The sequence below is a fragment of the Rhipicephalus sanguineus genome, chromosome 4 (genome assembly GCF_013339695.2).
Source record: "Rhipicephalus sanguineus isolate Rsan-2018 chromosome 4, BIME_Rsan_1.4, whole genome shotgun sequence".
NCBI lineage: Eukaryota > Metazoa > Arthropoda > Arachnida > Ixodida > Ixodidae > Rhipicephalus > Rhipicephalus sanguineus.
The window spans coordinates 112,623,175-112,641,647 of NC_051179.1; the positions used below are offsets into that span (position 1 = coordinate 112,623,175).

General features: G+C 48.0%; 2 protein-coding genes across 2 annotated transcripts in view; one reads left to right on the top strand and one right to left on the bottom strand.

Moving 5' to 3' along the window:
* Nucleotides 1-18,473, top strand: part of LOC119390578 (uncharacterized) — a 280,493-nt gene that overhangs the window by 129,679 nt on the left and 132,341 nt on the right. The window lies entirely within an intron of this gene.
* On the bottom strand, nucleotides 361-4,033 carry LOC119391516 (ubiquitin-conjugating enzyme E2 Z). Its single transcript, XM_037659193.1, has 2 exons — nucleotides 3,710-4,033; nucleotides 361-816 (listed from the first exon to the last, which is right to left on the bottom strand). Exons 1-2 carry the CDS (start codon nucleotides 4,031-4,033, stop codon nucleotides 361-363), a joined length of 780 nt encoding a protein of 259 aa, XP_037515121.1.

Consider the following 18,473-nt stretch of genomic DNA (forward strand, 5'->3'; position numbering starts at 1 on the left):
TGAAAGAATTCATATCGAGTATCAGTGTTTATTATGTGCTTGTTGATGCCATCTTTGCACGGCATTCACCATATGCGGTGTCCACGTATATGTTAAGAACTTCAGCTACCGCAAGGGTTTTATCATGATCATGGGCGTTAGTCCTCGGTACGGAGATGTGCCACTATAGGCGTCCGCTTGGGTGCGTCCAAATCAAGCTGTGCTATATTTGCCAAACAACAACACACATTATACAAGCTCTCATATACCAATGCACTATAAACAACCAATTACTTCTGTGACGACACGTTTCACTTTTGTGACAGTGGAATCAGTCACCTTTTTTTATTTTACTCTTTATGACAAGGGAAAAAAACGCGACTAAATTCCACCGCTTCCGGGTCCCGTGAGTCCGCCGCTAGGTTGAATCTTGTCCTTCACCTCCTGGCCGAGGTTTTTCAGGCGCGACATAAGGGGCTGGTACAGATACGTGACGCTGACACCGAGCATATGGGCTAAATTGCGCGAGCTTTCAAGCTCGCCCAGAGCTTTGATCTGGTCCTCGTACCTGTCGTACGACTCTGTGAATGTTTTCATCATAACCCTGGCCAGGCGTGACGGGTAGGGAGGATTGCTGTGAAGACACGCTGCCACCGCGTCACACACAGCCACCCTGACGGTGTCGTGCCGCACTTTGTCTTTGAGCACTGAAGAGTAAGCTTCTGTGGGTGTTATGACGTCGCTCAGCAGCAACTGTATCTTCATCAAGACGCTGCCTATTCCCTTGTCGTGAGTCCACACTGGTCCTGGCCCGGTGCCGACGATGCCGAGGCATATCTGTGGGGAGTTTGAAATCATTATATCATTGTTTATTGCCAGTTTCGTGTATATTGAATTGCGTATTTGGAGCAAAGCCTTTTTTGCTATTTGAGCGACGATCGGGCTTTGTTTTTCTCTGGGCTAAGCATGAACATGAAGATTCTCCTTGCGCTATTCACGGCAAAAGTTTGCATTTGTGTGGGGAGGGAGAGAGCATAGTACATCGATACTCATTCCGCCGTACTTTGGCCATTCACTTGCGTTTCAATTCTCTACAACCGCCACAATCAGAATGCCAAGTACAAAGCTACATAAATATTTTTTGCGGTAGCAATTGAATTGACAATCCAGGCTCATTCTGCCGTCACCGTCGGCATTTCCTTCAGATTCCGCATAATCTCCGAGGGCCATAACATCGCCCCACTGGTAATGTGTTCTAGGTGCGAGTGATACCGAGCGAGCGCAGCCGACGAGCATGGCTCAAGTAGAGACTAAACGCACCGGGTGTATTTCGTGTCGCGAAAGGCCCATCGCGGTTTCACTGGGGATGATGCACGCATCCGGAAGGAACGGCGTACTTCGAGCGGCCGGACGCAATCGCGCGCGCACTATCTTGTGAGGGGTTAGGAGACGACTCCTGTGTTTGCAAATACTGTGTTCTGAACGTTGAATTTGCGGCAGCGCGAAAGAGAGCACGAAAGTCGCTTTGATTCGTCCAGCGGCCTTGCGGCGATACTCTGACTTTTTAAATTCGTTCATTCATTTGCATATTCAAAAACGGAAACGTCTGAACACCACTTTAAATAATATGCAGATGGCCTGAGACACCTAAGTTGAATCACACAGTGCGCATTTTGTGTTCAGTAAGTGCTGAAGTGCATCGGTTTTCTGTCTTGGCCTTTGTTCCTCCTTTTGTCTGCACTCTAAACCTAAGACCACGAATCATGCACCAACAGAACTAATTGAGCACCCTGCTAAGCTCCCCTCGTGTGGCATGTTTAAAGTTTACAGCACGATGCTCGAGGCATGCAGTGCGTATCTCTACATTGCATGGTCGCCTTGTAAAAATTGTAAGAAAAATATAAGCTCTTTGTACGCTTTACCCAGAAACATAACCACGTCCATGCTTCGATAATTAGTAGAAACAGAACCAGCGCCAATAAGCGGTGTCATTCACAAAGGCTAATACGTAGGATGAGCGCCAACTCATACGATTCGTACGCCAGCATCAGCCACCTAATAGAAAAAGAAACATGGTTGATCCCTCAGTCATAGGAATCGGAATAACACGAAAGTAAAGCGTGCCCTTACAGAAGTAACTGAATGATCACTGCACATTCATATAAGAGAGTTTGCACAATTTATATTGATGTCTGGCAGTTATGGCACCGTTTAACGTGTATGCACTCACTTTGATGATTGGTGCTACATCTCCATCCCGACGACTAACGTTCATGTTAAATGATTAAACGAACCCTTGTGGTAGCTGCAGTAGTGAACGGTGAAAGCGTAATCAGAGAACGAGGTGTGATAGCCAGAAGAGCGTCGCATATTTGACGCAGAACTTGGTCGCCATCTCGCGGCATGTTAAAATGTGAGTGAACACCACGGCTGGACAAGAGGGAAACGCAAAGCGCGTCGTCTCGCCCCGGTAGCCCGGCCGCGATTTTTCTCGGGGCGAGCGCGTCAGAGGGGAACGCGGTGTTACAGCCAGGTGAGGCAGGCGCGCGTCGCAGAGCTAGTTTTGGTTTGGATTAGCGTGATGCTATGAGCGAGGCCGACGCTTTTACGACGCTTGGGTTAAGGTCGCCAACTCGCGGTGTGTTAAGGCATTGACAAAATTGAACTTCTATTGAAAACGCGCCGAATGGGACGGACGTACGTGTAACGCGTTGCAGGTGCTAATCGCGGAGGCCACAGTAATGATGAATTACATTACTTTACCGCTCCCAGAGGGCAACACCACACCGCCGACCGTGAGAGTGGTAGATATAAAAGGCGCGTTTGTAAAGCCTCTAGTCTGTGACCGTGACGCAGTGGATAGCGTGCCCGGCAGCTGTTGTTGCGGACCGAGCAATCGTGGGTTCGATGCCCGTTGACGGAACTTTTTTCTTTGCCACCTGATCGTGTGAATTTTTTCGACGTCATTTCCGTGACGGAAGTACGTCACTGAAGTCTTGGTGGACCCCGGCATAAAACACTTTTGTGTGAAAAAAAGAACGTTATAGCGGGCATATATTTGCGAACACACGAGACGAATATGCTAAGCAACTGTTTGTGTCGCGACAAAATTTTTTCTTTGGTGCATAGGCTCGTACATGCCTTCTTAACCCATTCAACCTGTCGTCGTCTATAGTAAAGGGAGACTAGAGAAAAATGATTTTTCTAATATTGGTAGATTACTATATACTAGTAGATGAGTAGATTACTCTTTCACAATTCCAAAAACGCCACGCTTGCCACGAGAAGACGCTTGCTAAGCGATAAAAAAACGCAAAAAGAAAATGCGGGGGTCGACGCCACCTTAAAATTTCCGAACCAAACATCGTGATGTCATAGATATTGACGCAATCTACTAGGTTCTACGTGCTACCTAACCAGTTGTTTCGTTGCTTCTAAAATTAGTTAATTATACATGCTAATTAAGCAATTAAGAAGAACACAAAAATAGTATGACGTACTCCAGGCAATAGTCAGCAACCTCCATTCGGTCGCGTCATCATGGAGTGCATCGGCATATTTTTATAATCTGGCTAACTATAGCTGGGGCACCCAGGTGTATGAGCCTTGATCAATGGCTACTAGATAAGTCTACCCCCATTTGTTATGGTTATGCGGCCAACGCCTAACGTCAACAAAAAGTCGATATATATACCTTTCCGCAAGCATAAAGCTTCGGGTGGAAGCTGACCTTGCCAGCATCTGTGGTCATCAAGCGAACATGCGGCGGCACAGCCGGGTAAGCGGCGGGGCACTTCACAAACACGTGGAAGAACCCGCCCTCGTACGGTGTTTCCGCAGGTCCGATTATAATGCTGTGAATCCGCGTGATGTCGTTATCCTCAGGGCACACGAAGATTCCCGGCAGGGGGTTGTCTTCGATATCTGAAAGTTCTTGCCGTATCCTTGAGAGACACGATGGCGTTGGTATCTCGTCGACACATGTCAGCGGGTCCCAGACGCCTATGAAAGGCCTGTCTTCAGTTTTAGAAGGATCTGCCTGCGGAATACTCATTCTCTTGTGAGCACGCAGGTCCGCTTCAAACAGCAAGAAGTCACTGTGTATCCTTGCACAGCTGCAAGCAATGGACCGATGACGCTGTCTAAGGCGATGATGATGTTTTGCTGCTGATGGCAAATGCCTACAAGAGAGATTTTTCTGAACTCTGGTAGTTATGAATTTAATTCCCGCGTTATAATCGAGTCCATTGTCTCCTGTATTGTGAGCGGGGTGTAAGAAAAATAATTCAGGTGTTGACACTCCGCTCCACGGCGCGTCCAGATAGTGTTCGGCGCTTTCGGTCCCTTCGTCGCAGCGCCCCCCACGCAACTGCGGCCGGCGCCGCATGTGCTACGACGACGAGCTGCGTATGTAGAGTCCGTAACGGCGTTGCGTACCTGAGAACGCAGCGTTGGAACCGCGGTGTAAGAAGCATAATTTATTTTTCTGACACTATGCCGTGGAGGCAGCTGCGGCGTTCGCCGCACGTGACGTTTTTCGGTCGCGAAAAACGCGGCATGGTGAAAGACAAAAAGTAAAACATGCGTCCGCCTCGTCGCGCTCGGTCCCCAAGTCGCAGCGCCCCCCACGAAACTCCGGCCGGCGCATGTGCTATAGCCGAACATTATCTGGACGCGCTCTCCGTCGCGGCGGGCGGAGAGTGTCAACACCTTATTTTTCTGACACCGTGATTGTGAGCGATGTACTCAATTGTCAAGGGCGATTGTATGGCAAGTGCAGATTGGGTCTTGACTACTTTCAGCAGTATTCAGGGTGCAGCGTGCACCCACGCGTGGAAATGTGAAAAAAGTTCGTACGCTTGCACTACAACTAGAACCACGAAAGTAAAAGAATGTGGCACACAATTAATCACTACTTTACCAACACAGTCGGTGCGACTACCCTCTCAGTATACCCTGTCTAGCATTAGGGTCGCTGCATGTTTTCGTAGTCATTTCACTGTAATGCTGTAATAACGATAAAAGTGAAGCGAAATTAAAGTGAAGGAAAAGACAAAGCGCCGCCGGCACGGTTCGATCCTGCAGTCTTCGGACGCGTTAGCCGAAGGTTGTGGGCTTGGTCCCTTCTGGTGGCACGTTGTCGTTTCGTAATAGTTGATGTAGTAGGCTCCATCTCATGCCTTCTAATTACAGGTGCAGAGATATCACAGCCATTTCAATAACCGTGAGTTCTAAATGCGAAGCATTTCTTAGCGAACCTCAGGCACTTTGGCCGTTTCTATCTACGTATCTATCTATCTAGCTATCTAGCCGCCTACGTCTGGGCGCTCTGTAATATACCAAAATTTGCAGGGCAGGGTATCAGTGTATGACGAACCCTAATAACTCGTCATTACATGAATAACGCAAAATACCTGTCGCATACATCATGAAACCCTTTCTCTCAGTCACGTGTGGCACATACCCGCATACCAGAGTTCATGTTATGCGGGCATGTGCCACCGATTATACAGAGTCTCAACCAACACAGTAGCCACGAACACACACACATTGACACGCATAGACGCAAGGAAAGTGATAATAATTGTTGGGGTTTTATGTCCCAAAACCACGATATGATTATGAGAGACGCCGTAGCGAAGAGCTCCGGAAATTTTGACCATCTGGTGTTCTTTAACGTGCACTGAGATCGCACAGTACACGGGCATCTAGCCTCCATCGAAATTCGACCGCCGCGGCCGGGATCGAACCCGTGACCTTCGATTCAGTAGCCGAGCACCGTAACCGCTACACCACCGCAGCGGACACAAGAAAAGTGAGGAAGCTGATGACAGTCAGCGCCTCCTCTATTTTTCTGTGCCTGGGCGAAGGAGCGGAGCGCAATGGGAACCGACCGTCGGCGTTAGTGCGGCTTTTAGCCGCCGCTCGCCGCCACCGTAGTAGACTAGCCGACGCGTCGTCGCTCGCGGAAACGAATGCCGTGGCTGCATTCGAAGCTGCTATATGGTTCAGTTTTCGGTTGTATTCGCGTTGTTTAAAGTATAATAAAAACTTGTAAACTGGAATCATGAAGCACTTGTCGTTCTGGGCAACCAGCCCATATCGAAGGCATGTGTCTTTCGCGGCTATTTGATCGAGACGCTCGCGCGTCGTCTGCTAGCCCGATTCCAGAGAGCGCATGCCAGTGATGCGCGGAAAATCGTTTTGTCACCGTTACGTTCGCTTGACTGAGAGTCGGTTATTGACTGTCTGAAAGTCGATTTTCGAAAGCAGCATTTGCCAAGAGCTAATACTGAAAGCTTGGGCGCTTAATGTCCCCCATGAGTGCTACCCTCTACTGGTGTAGCGCACTATACGCAAGCCATAAGTTCATGCGCTAAATAGCATGAAATGTCACAGCTGCTTCCAGTGACAATGTACATAATGATTGTCGGTTGTTTCGCCGGTAGCGCATGTGGTGTCCATGGGCTCCGATTCTTCATGCAGCTTCGGGACCTAATGTCAGCGCTGCATGCACATGGCGGCGATCGCGAGGCAGCGTTGCTACTGGTACTACATGCATTGGTTGACTGTTCGGACACAACACGGTCACGTTTAGCGATACTTGCCATGCTTGATTCAGTTGTTACCTTGCGCTGCAAACGTGAAGGGTAGTCTGCAAAGAGTGACGCTACTGCATCCTTCGTAAGCCGCCGCTTCTTATATTCTATGAAATCTTCGCGTCGTAAACGACGGCTGCATATTCTAGTTGAAATATTTGCGCAGGCACACGGGGACACAGAAGAGACGCACACACGAACGCAATGTGTGCGCCCGTGTGTGTCTCTTCCGTGTCCCCGTGTGCCTGCGCAAATATTTCAATATGAATATGTTCCAACTAGGCCGAATCGCAGTTTTGCTTCAGCATATTCTAGTGTAGTTTGAAGATGTATTAGGAGACCAATTATCCCGCCTAATTATTGCAAGCCGCCTCTACCGAACACCAGCGACAGCTGGAATTTCATGGAACGACAGCCGAACAGTGTATTAAGGCGAAAGCCTTAGATGCCTCATCAAACGCGAAAATTGACCGTCGGCGGCGTCAGTACGAGTGATGCAAAAATAATTACGTGATGATGTCATAATATGACGTCACAGATCATAAAATTTTGTGACATCGTCGTGACGTCACATAACGTGACGTCGTCACAATACATCTTCGCTTGGTCAAAATGGGCCGATCACGGAGGCAGTGCGTGCGTCCGCTGATGTGCAGAAAGCTTGCACTGCCTCCGATCATTGAGGCTGCAAGAAAACCATGTTGGACGCAGAAATATCTCGGCGGCAGGCAGGGAATGTTCAATACATTGACTAGAAGAAAAAGAAGAAGATGGCTTTCGCCTTGCAGTCGTCTTAGATGAATGCAGAAAGGACCCTGCGAGATTTTTTCTTTATCAATAAAGGGAAATAAAAAAAAGACAATTGTGATTTCTTTCAGTTCCATTTGCAGAGCGGAACACAACAGTATGACATACTAAGGCATTGGGGCGGTTGCAATAGCCCGAAATAGAAAATAAAACGCGAATACTATCAAACTCGAGTGCAAGTATCGAACCGGCAGCACGGCCTGACAGTCTGTCTGCAGAATACTTACAGCGGGGATGAAAAGACACGCGAACATGCGGCATCTGCATTCATTGCTATTTCGCATCTATTTTCAAGTGGTTACAGCCTGGATGATTGATGAGAACACGACGTCATCCATGACACAATAAAAGAGCATCTAGCATCTTTTTATTGCCACCACAGTTAGAGCGTGATGAAAACAGAGCGCCGCTATGTTCGCGTTTCTTTCCATCCACCTATACCTGTGAAAGCCTGCAAGAAGCACAAATGCAATTAAACTCGGATGCATACACGAATTCGTGGGCTTCGTGATACGCGCGGCCGTTGAGCGCCAGCTTCCCGTAGTCTACTTGCACAGCGCCACCACGCGGCAGCGGCGAGCGGACGCGGAGCGCGCGCTCGACGGCGCGAGGAGAGCGTTCGCCCAGGCACTGAAAAATAGAGGAGGCACTGCGACAGTACATCCCTGGAAGACGCTCAACTACTATCCCCTCGTCCACGTGGTCTGCGACGTGGACCACGTGGATTACGCAAAAACCGGGGCCAATGCTTCCTACAATACATCTGCCGAGAGCACCAGGCTTCTCGTCATTACCGATGACTTCAACATTGATTTAAGAAGGCCCAACAACGCCTGGTCCTTATACTGCATGAAAGACGCTTGAATGTGGACAGGGCATCAATAGACCTCGCTGCCACGTCCAGGACAGGATGCATCATAGATCATTTCATCGTAAGAGGCATCCCGGATTTCCACCAGCTGTACAATGCCTCGCACTTGACTACAGTTAGACCCCTCGTAACCGCGATCAGGAACGGATCCGATTAACAAGTCCAGTCCAGCTGCTGAAGTTCACTGATCACGGTGATGATGACCTTGTTCAAGAACTGTCAAAGACCCATTCCACACATGCACACGGGTTCGTGAAACGTGCGTGCGTTCTCCGTCATAACAGACAAGTGCAAGCATAACAACTGTAGCAACTGCAACTGTGACTGTAACGTACGTGCAGTGCGCATCCGGCTGCCACTCGGCTGTGTATACATCTAGGGAAACTTTCCTGAATGAAGCTTAGTTGCGAGTAACGCCTGTCCTGTGCATCTGTGTTCCTTTGTCCTGTTCGGATTCGCGCTATTAGCCCCGAGAAGTTGGGGTGGCGCCGCCTGGCGGGAGGCGTGGATGACGTCACGGCCAGGACTCTTCGACGCCCGCCGTGACGCGCCGGCACATCACGCGCTTGCTTCGTGCGCTGTTCCGCTGTTTACGTTCGCTTTTTGCCTGTCTCAACCTTCAGATGAATGACGAAAACAGCATCGATATTGTTCCTAGTAAAAGGGCACAGAGGTATATGCATTTTTACAGCGAAAGCTGTTATGAGATCATTTCACCGGCCGTTTTTGGTGCCGTAGTTGTCCGCCGCCGCCGCCGCCGCTGCCGCCGCCGCCGCCGCCGCCGGTGTCCGTAACCAGTATCGCTCGAAATAAGAAAAAAAACTAAATAAGAAAAAAATTCCAGGATGGAACGAGGTTCGAACCTGGGCCCTCTGCGTGGGAGCCCAGTATTCAACCTCTGAGCCATGCCGGTGCTTGAAACTGCTTTGCAAAAAGATCCTATACAGGCTTCATGTCGGGAAGGAACCACATTAGCATATGCAATATAGCGTGGTAAAAGAGTAGAATAAGCAGCAAGCGTCGCACAACGCGAATTCTGTAACCAGGCGTAACACAATGCGAATTGCGCAACGAGTAGGTTCTTGAATGCTTCCAACCCATTACAAAGAGCTCTGCCATAATTCTTCATCGTCATCACGCACAGCGTCAACAAAGTGCGCATAATGCCTTACATGCGTTTAGCAGGTACCACGGCTGTCTGTAGAATGACGAAAAATGGCACAGTGCCTACTGCCGTACTTCTCAAAAATTACAATGATTTATAGCGTAGTGGGTTCCTCGCAAGTGCACTTCTGTTGGTTGCCAAGGAAGCCCATAAGGCTCCCATGATCCATTTCCTCAAGGTCTCAATAAAGTCAATTCTATCTCTCTCTCTCGCTCTACGTTTCTCCGTTAAAGTGTGTTATAAAGCGTGGTGGGACAGTTAAATAACGACTGGGAGTCACACAATATGCATTACGTAACTAGTGGGTCGTTTAAAGCTTCCAACCCATTACAAAGGGCGCAACCATAATTATTCATCGTCATCACCGCCGCATCAACAAACTGCACATACTCGCTTACATATGGTACCTCGCTTCTCCGCAGAACAACGAATAATGTCGTGCCGGGTGCTTCCCAACTTCCCAAAAATTACGCTTTGTGGCGTAGTGGGTACGTTGCCAATGTACCTGTATTAGTAGCCACAGGAGAGTTTATAACGGGCTCTAGAAATGCCGCTCTTCCAGCTTTCGCTGTGACTGTGCTGCGCTTTCCGCGCAGGCCTGGCGTTTTTTCTTCACAGTCCCCAACGGTGCCCGCGCGCCGTCGTGCACACGTTGAAAGGGGTCATCAGGTTTGTTGTTGTGTCGCGCTGCTAACTTCGGGGATTGGTCTGATTCCCGACCACTGCAGCCGCATTCCGACGGGTGTTAAAAGCAACATTCCTCTGCTTAGATACAGGAGCACGCTAAAGAATTCGAGGCGGTCAAAATTAATCTGCAGCGTGCCTCACAGTCATGTCGTGGTCTTGACGCGCAAGACACCTTATTCACATTATTAGGTTGCGTTGTTCACGGGTGATTCCTTTAAAAATTATGATGGCTTCGCCTCCGCAAGTGTTATTTGCATCGGACGCATCCGCGATCGGCGGACAGCGTTCTTGCCGGTGTGCCAAGCCCCGCGCACGATTACGAAAGCGCATGCAGTATTGAGTTTCGCAAAATATCTTGAAAGCGCTCGCCCGAGAATACTGCCGCAGTTCTTGTGTCTGTTTTTCTTGTGTACTCGCTCACTCATCATGTAGTTTAGTTTCACGTTTTTCTCGCAATAATTTCGGGGCTTCATTTCCAAACATAAAAAAGTTGAGGTTAATTGCAGAAACTCCTTATTGCTGTCAGATTGTGTCTTCATGCAGCACCGTAGCAACGGCGCTGTTACACTTGTATAAGTACTAGTTTAGATACCCAACTCATAATTTTTTTTCATTTGATATACCCCTGAGCATCATCAACCTTTATGTGGACATGACGTGCGAGACCATTAATTGGCCCATTAAGGCGAAGGACGTTCAATTAATACGTGGGCCACGTCACTGAGAGTGCCACCAAAACAGTTCAAAGCGTTCATTTCGAATTTCAGGCGTTTGTTTTGCAGACGATTGTTATGAACAGTGCTCTCACGAGAATTTAACATTACCGCTCGTGACCGAGCGGTTGAACGGACCGCGAGTTCATGCAAATCAGGGTATACGGCCACATAATCCCAGACGAGTGTTGAGAAGAAATGTTTACATAATCCATGTATACTAAACCTCAGAATTTCCAAAATCATTGTGTGCGTGTCAGTATTATTTTGTTTAATTTCCCGGATGTATTAAGTGATTCTTTACGATAGACAGATTCATCTAAAGTCTTCTGTAGCAGAAAGCGCAATTTTGTAAAATCACCTAGAATTTGTAAGTTATGTATGCAAAGGCATACATAACTTGTACGATTAGCCGCAATGTAGTTAGTGAATTTAAAATGCCCTAATTTAATTTGTAATCTTCGGGACGCATGTTCTAACCGTGGAGTCTACGCCAAGTTCTAATGAAGTTAGAACCATTAGCGTAAATTTTATTAGCACCGATGTCTTGGACTACGCGGTGAAAACAACGAATGTCTTGCTCTCGTGCATCACCATTTTCACGGTCAAGCTTCCGTTCGGACGGGAATTCGACCATCATAAGCTATATTATCCAAACTTTCTACAGCTTACTAAACTTTCGCTAGTAGCGCAAACTTCCACCTTCTCCCTTGGGAGATTTGCATCGCAAGAATGAGCAGTAATCACCAGCGTATTGCGAAAGAGTTGGTACGCGGCGGGCGCAGAAAAAGGCGATCCTCGGCCGCGGAGCAAGCGAGTCCTTGCCGTGACGTCACATCGCCGCGACTGCCGCGCCGCCAGTGTTCGTTCTCGGGGCTAATCCAGTATTGAAGAATATAAGCGCTACATATCAGTTTACCGCGTCTGGTGCTGGTAACACCCATGTTGCTGTTGGCATCGTTAAGCAGCTGTAAACAACTGCTTACATAATACATATGCGACTCTTCATATGAGTGTGCGTATAACACTTCCACATTTCTCTAGCGTCATTCTGTAACGTTTCGCTCAATGTGAAAAATTACGCCACAGTCACCATCCGCGTATGCTTCGCATAACATCGATTCCCACGGTACGTGGGATCTGCCGAATTTTATACTAATAAACCTCTCTGAGATGAGATTTCTTCGCCTTTGGATGCCCTAATGGCTACTTAGAAGCACATGGTTACTTTAGAAACACTTCTTTCAAGCTAAGTTCGTAGATCATAAGCTGTGAGCGAAGGAAATGTTCTCCTATTTATCACCGCTACCTCGTCACGTTTTCCCCAACAGCGAGACCTTGTTCCAAAAGTTAACAAACGTGATGTATGACCTCCTATGTAGTGCCTTCGGGTCTTTACTGTGCAAGAAATTGAGTAAAATGATAAGCCATCACCGGTAGCACATTGGCGCCTTGACACTTGGGCACACTGCTTCATAGAAGGGAGCGCTGTTACATATCTACAGTATTAGAGATCAGAAGCTAAAGTACATCAAAGTCACAATGTCGTCATGCACGTAACTCTGTGTCCTTGTCTTTCCAATTATGCAGGGCAAACAAACCCATCTCAGCGAAGCAGTATTCAGCAACATTGTGCCAATGTTGTCAGGTTCTTTTAAACCCTCTGACACCCGCCGCGGCGGCCTAGTAGATATGGCGCTTGAGTGCTGGTCTGCAGATCGCGGGATCGATTCCTGGCCGCGGCGGCCACATTTGCGATGGAGGGGATAATGCTAGAGGCCTGTGTGCTTAGATTTAGGTGCGCGTTAAAGAACCCCAAGTGGCCGAAATTTATGGTGCCCTCCACTATGGCGTCTCTTTTATTTATACCATGGTTTCGGGACGTAAACCCCAAGAATTATTAATATTAACCCCTTCGAGCCGTCTCCGTGATCGTTATGCAACTTATTGTCTAACAAGTTCATCTGCCTAGAGCTTTAGACCGTTCATTCCGGGGGGTGTTTTATTTTCGTATGTAATACTACTGCAAGTTTCCACTATCAAAGGCTAACAAACATAAAGAAACTATTCGGAGACGAAAGAGACGCCACACGCCATCGTTGTTCGTTTTCGAAGGACTGATGTTTATTGCGATGAGAATGCCAGTAGTAAGAGTTCCGGATTACATGGTTGCCAGAGGACTATTGAAAAACAAGCTGGTGTTAGGAGATTTTACATACTCCCCCCTCAATGAGCCTTAGCTCATTCACGTAAAGATTCCAGAGGATACAAAAGTTGCACTGGACATCGGATCACAGTCCCACTTGGTAGGCGCACCATACAGGCCCTGATCCGCCCGTCACATCCGATTAACACCTCGGCGACCACTCCCATCTTCCATAGATGCTCGTAGACAAGCACCGCCGTGCCCTCTTTGATAGCGTTCGACGAGGTCGGTACGTTGAAATGTGCGCTACGCAGACTGTTCAGGTATTCCTTCTGCCATCTTCGCCAGAATTGATCTGTTATTCTTTGTCGGTATTTCCAACTCCTTTTAAGATTGTTCGGCCGTGGCGTAGCATCTTCGGAAGTCGATGTGGGCAGTGACGTCAGACGCTTGCCAACAAGAAAATGAGAAGGGGTCAGAGGGTTCTACTTCGGTGGCCTCTGCAGATACATATGTCAGAGGCCTAGAATTGATGACTGCTTCAATTTCGGTGAGGATCATCGCAAGTTCCTCAAAAGTGCAGTAACTGTTTCCCAAAGCTTTCTTGAGAGAGGACTTTACAGATCTTACCAATCTTTCTCAAAAGCCGCCCCACCAGGGGGCTCTTTCGGCGATGAAGTTCCACTGGATGCGATGCTCAGCAAAATAATTTTGTAGTTCTTTCCCACGTATGGTTTTCCACAACCTTCGTAGGTCACGTGACGCTCGTTGAAAGGTTTTTGCGTTGTCTGAGAAAATAACTCGACACACTCCTCTTCTTGCCACAAATCTTCTGAACGCCTTGAGAAAGCTGTCGATTGACATGTCTGTTACCAATTCAAGGTGTATCGCTCTTGTGACCGCACATGTAAAGAGGAGAATGTAAGATTTCTTGTTTCTGCCCTGATCTTTTGTGTAGAGCGGGCCAGCAAAATCCATGCCTGTCATCTCGAAAGGCTACGCCTTTGTTACTCTCTCAGCAGGCAAAGGAGCCGCTACCTCAGTGGCAGCTCTGCAGTTGAAGCGGTCACAGGTCACGCATCTTTTCAGCGTCCTTTCTACTACCTGCCTGCCCTTCATTATCCAGAACTGTTCTCTTAGTTCTGTAAGCGTTTCAAGAGGTCCAGCATGTAAAAGGCGCCTGTGCGTTCCTTCAATTAATAGGTCAATATAAGGATGATTCGGCGGGAGCACAATCGGATGCCTGGTGTCGTAAGGCATTTCGGCATTTCTTAGACGTCCCCCAACTCTCAATACTCCGTGACTGTCTAGGAATACATTCAGATCACGTAATGGTGAGCCCGTCGGTATTCTTGCTGAGTGAAAAATGCACTGAAGTTCTTCGGGAAAGGCCCCACGTTGCACCTCTCTGATCAGACATATCTGAGCTTTGTTTATTTGTTCGGCGGTCAGAAATCGCTGCTCTTTCTCGAGGGGATACCTGGAGTTGTGCACAAATCGCTGCATCCATGCGACAACTCTGATCAGTTTAGTCAAGGAACTAAATAGTTTAAAAGGCAAGGCTGATTTTTCCACCGACTGCGCAACAGTGTGAACGTGAATTGGCTTTGGCTTTCTTTCATCTTCCGCAGTTATGTCTTCACAGACGTTTTCGCTGCGTGGCCAATCCGCAGAGGGCTGGGATAGCCATGAAGGTCCATGCCACCAAACCGTAGTTGTTTTGAGCACTTCAGGCGAAACTCCTCGTGTTCAGAGGTCAGCTGCATTTTCTGCACCTGGGCAGTGGTTCCATTGGTCTGGATCTGTGAGCCGTTGGATCTCCATCACTCGGTTAGCCACGAAGGGTTTCCACTGCCTCGCAGAGCCCCGGACCCAGTGAAGTGCGATGGTTGAATCCGTTCACAGAAACCACTCTTCCACTTGTAGTGTAAATGATCGGGCCAGGTAGCCATTAGCATGCCCATCAATTCAAGTCTTGGAAGAGAAAGCTTCTTTAGTGGGGCTACTCTCGATTTGGACAAGATCAAATTTGCATTTGGAATGCACAGTCGACAAACCCGCAAGTATGCAACCGCTCCGTATGCCTTGGGGCTTGCATCAGTGAATATATGAATCTCTACTTTGTCATATTCAGCACTGACACAACATCTTGGAACGGTTACCGCAGTTAAATGATACAGTGCAGTGTGCCATTGCGTCCACACTGCTTGCACCTCTTCGGGCAATGGTGCATCCCAGCCAACGCCTAGTTCCCAAAGTTCTTGGAACATCAATTTGGCAGTCACAGTGACTGGAGAAAGCAGACCTGAGGGATCGAAAATACGCGCTGATGCTTGAAGAATGAATCTTTTGGTGTTGCAGTTTCGGTCAAGGAAATCTAAGATAGGCTCTATAGAAAAGGCAAGGTGGTCCTTTTCTTTATCCCATACAAGTCCTAACACACGCGTAGTACTGCTTGTGGGGCACTGCACTGTGTTCGTGGGCCATCCAGTTCCTTCATTCTGAAATATCTCCTGCAACGTTTTGGAATTTGAGTTCCACTTTCGAAGAGACACGCTTGCCCCTTTCATTATGCCCAGTGCTTCTCGATAGAATTCTTCAGCTGCTACTTCCGTGTCGGCACCTGAAATGAGGTCGTCGACGTAGAAGCTCTCGGCCAGTGTTCGTGCTGTGCCCGAACAGTTGTCTATCATACCGAGATGGTGACATATCGTGGCAGCAAGCAGAAATGGGCTACTGGTCACTCCGAAAGGGACTCGTGTCATCCTCCAAACTTCAAGTGGCGGATTCGGTTTTTTCTTAGTGGGTACTTCTCCATACCAGAGGAAGCGTACGGCATCTCTATCTTCCTTTCTCAGTGATATTTGTAAAAAGGCCTTTTCGATATCTGCACTGAGTCCGATGCGGTGCGTTCTGAAATTGAGCATGACCTTTAAGATATCTGGGTTTAAGTTCGGTCCTGAATCCAGTGCTTCATTCAGTGACACGCACCCGGTATCACTCGACGACGCATAAAAGACCACTCTGACGCTAGTTGACAGGCTAGCAGGGCGCAACACAGCTCGGTGGGGCATGTAATACAATCTGTTTTCAATGCTTACTGCGTTTTTCGGAAGCCGCTCGGCGAATCCTTGTTCAAGGTACTGACGTATGGCCTTGTCGTACTTCGTCAGCATTGCCTCATCTTTCAACAATTTCTGTGTGAGGCTGGCCAAACGTTTCTTTGCAACTCCCTCGTTGTCAGCAAGACGAAAATCTACGGGCTTCCATGGAAGAGCTACTTCGTATCTTCCATTGGTGAACTTAATGGAGGACTCAAAAGCCTTATGAACTTCTTCGTGCTCCTGATTATGTGGAACTTGGTCCACAATACCCATGCTTTCGAGCTCCCAGAAAGATTTGAGCTGGGTAGTGAATGCACATTTGTTTTCCGCTACAACGGCTCGAAGGACAGCTACCATTGCACTGGTGTTGCGGTACGGCACTGTGCCCTGCAGTGTCCACCCGAAGTGTGTTTTAATTGCAACTAGGCCACCCTGAAGCTTCTGCACTTCGCCGGTCACTAGACTCCAATAGTAGTCAGCGCCAATCAGTATACCAATGCCATTTTGCTCTAATTGTGCAGGCGGCAAGGTAACGTCAGCTAGGTCAGCCACTTTCATTTTGACCTCTTTCATCACCTTCTCGGGCACAAGAAGCTCGTCAGAACAGATCTCAGGTATCTCCAAGGCCTCGAGACAGTGCTCTTTTCTGTCATACTGACTCCTCAACCAAAGCCGTACTCGCCTGCGCTTTTTCTTAATGGCACTGTCTGCTCCTCCAAAGGGTAAAATGGTAATGTCTTCCTGACCAAGTACTTCCAAATTCAGCTGATGTGACAGTTCTTCTGTCACAAATGTTCTCTGACTTCCGCCGTCAAATAGTGCACTGGTGAGCAGTCTTCGCTGGGTACCCTTTGCCCATATTTGAGCTGTCTGGAGCAGTACAGGTGTACTGCTCCAGACAGTTTAACTGGAAGTTATTTTAGTTCGAGGGCGAACAGCGTACCAAGGTTCAACGGGGCGTTCCGCACCCTGCGACACCGACAGTATTTTGACGCGTTCAGGAGACCCACGGGCGCTGAGCGGCGATGCGCTAGTAATGATTACGTCGACGGCCTCAGTGCTTTCATGACACTTAGGCCGTGATGCATGGTAACGCCAACTGGCGGCGTTACTATGGTTCAGGTTACCATTACGTTACCATGCATCACTTCATCATTTCGGTTCCGTCACGTCAAGAAGCCATTTATAACACATAAATTTATTACCGTAGATATAAAATATAATGGAAAGTAATGCATGCAGAAAATTTAGACTTGGCTATACTTTACTGCGCACTTACGTGTTAATATATTTGCTCACGCGTTCGGAGCTCCACCCACTTAATCGGTCAAGTAGAATCTATTCTAAACGTTATAACAAAAGACGGGATTTTAGACAAATGCCTATTCTGTTCCTTGCGTTCCTATCGCACCAATTCGCTATAGCAGTATGAATTAGAAGGTAAGAAGGGCTTTTGCAGTGTATTTATAGTGCCTATAAATGCCTATTTTTGGCGTTTGTGCCTAAATTACTATAACTGCCTGTAAATGCCTATTTTCAAAATCGGCATTACGTGAACACTGTTTAACCGTAAATTTTGCTTTCCAGTGCAGTTTGCGGCCGTTGTTCATGTTACCGGGCAACAATGACTTTTAAGACCTCTATGGGGTTCAACCTAGTCCTTTAGTTGAACCTAAAACTCCTCTGTTTTTGAAATGTAGCGGAAACTATCCGCGCGCCTTCTCGAGGGGTCCAAAGAGCCGCGCTCAGCTACGGTGCTCGACTGCTGACGCGAACGACGTGGGTTTGATCCCGATCGCGGCAGTCGCATTTTGATGGAGGCGAAATGCTAGAGGCCAGTGTAAGTGCACCAGTTTCTTTGATTTAAGTGCACGTTAAGCAATCCCAGGCGGTCGATATTTCTGGATCCCTCCATTACGGAATGCCTGGTAATCATATTGTGGTTTTGGACACGTAAAACTCGAAAAATTATTATTAGTTGCAGTATTGCAAAGTATTGTGAAATCACTGCGCAACAGAAATGAAACTATTCTAGCCGGATCATGCATATTAGCAGAAGACAGTCGTCATGCTTTCGCCGGTAGACAGATTCATCGTTTCGAGGCAGTCATCGTTAGAAGGACGCCATTTTGGCAAAGGCGCATGCACAATATAGTCTCCTTAGCAGCCTCGTCGGTGTGGATTTGCCTCTCGGACATGAAAAAAAAATTGGGTGTGTTCATTGAAATGTCAGCTCACCGGTGACACTAAAGACATTATGGCAACTTGGAGGGCAAAGTGGTCAGTTAAGAAGTGATTCAAGGGTGCGATCGCCCCTCCCCCCCCCACCCGCCCTCCTTCTTCATTCTCCTCAGAGGAATGCATCCTCCGCTGGTCGGCATACATGAGTAGCTCAAATTCCT

What these genes read in the sequence shown, in the direction of transcription:
- LOC119391516 (XM_037659193.1), bottom strand. Translation starts at nt 4,033, where the DNA reads ATGAGTATTCCGCAGGCAGATCCTTCTAAAACTGAAGACAGGCCTTTC. An exon ending in TGACCACAGATGCTGGCAAG is followed by an intron (nt 817 to 3,709) that starts GTCAGCTTCCAC and finishes AACTCCCCACAG; the next exon opens with ATATGCCTCGGCATCGTCGG.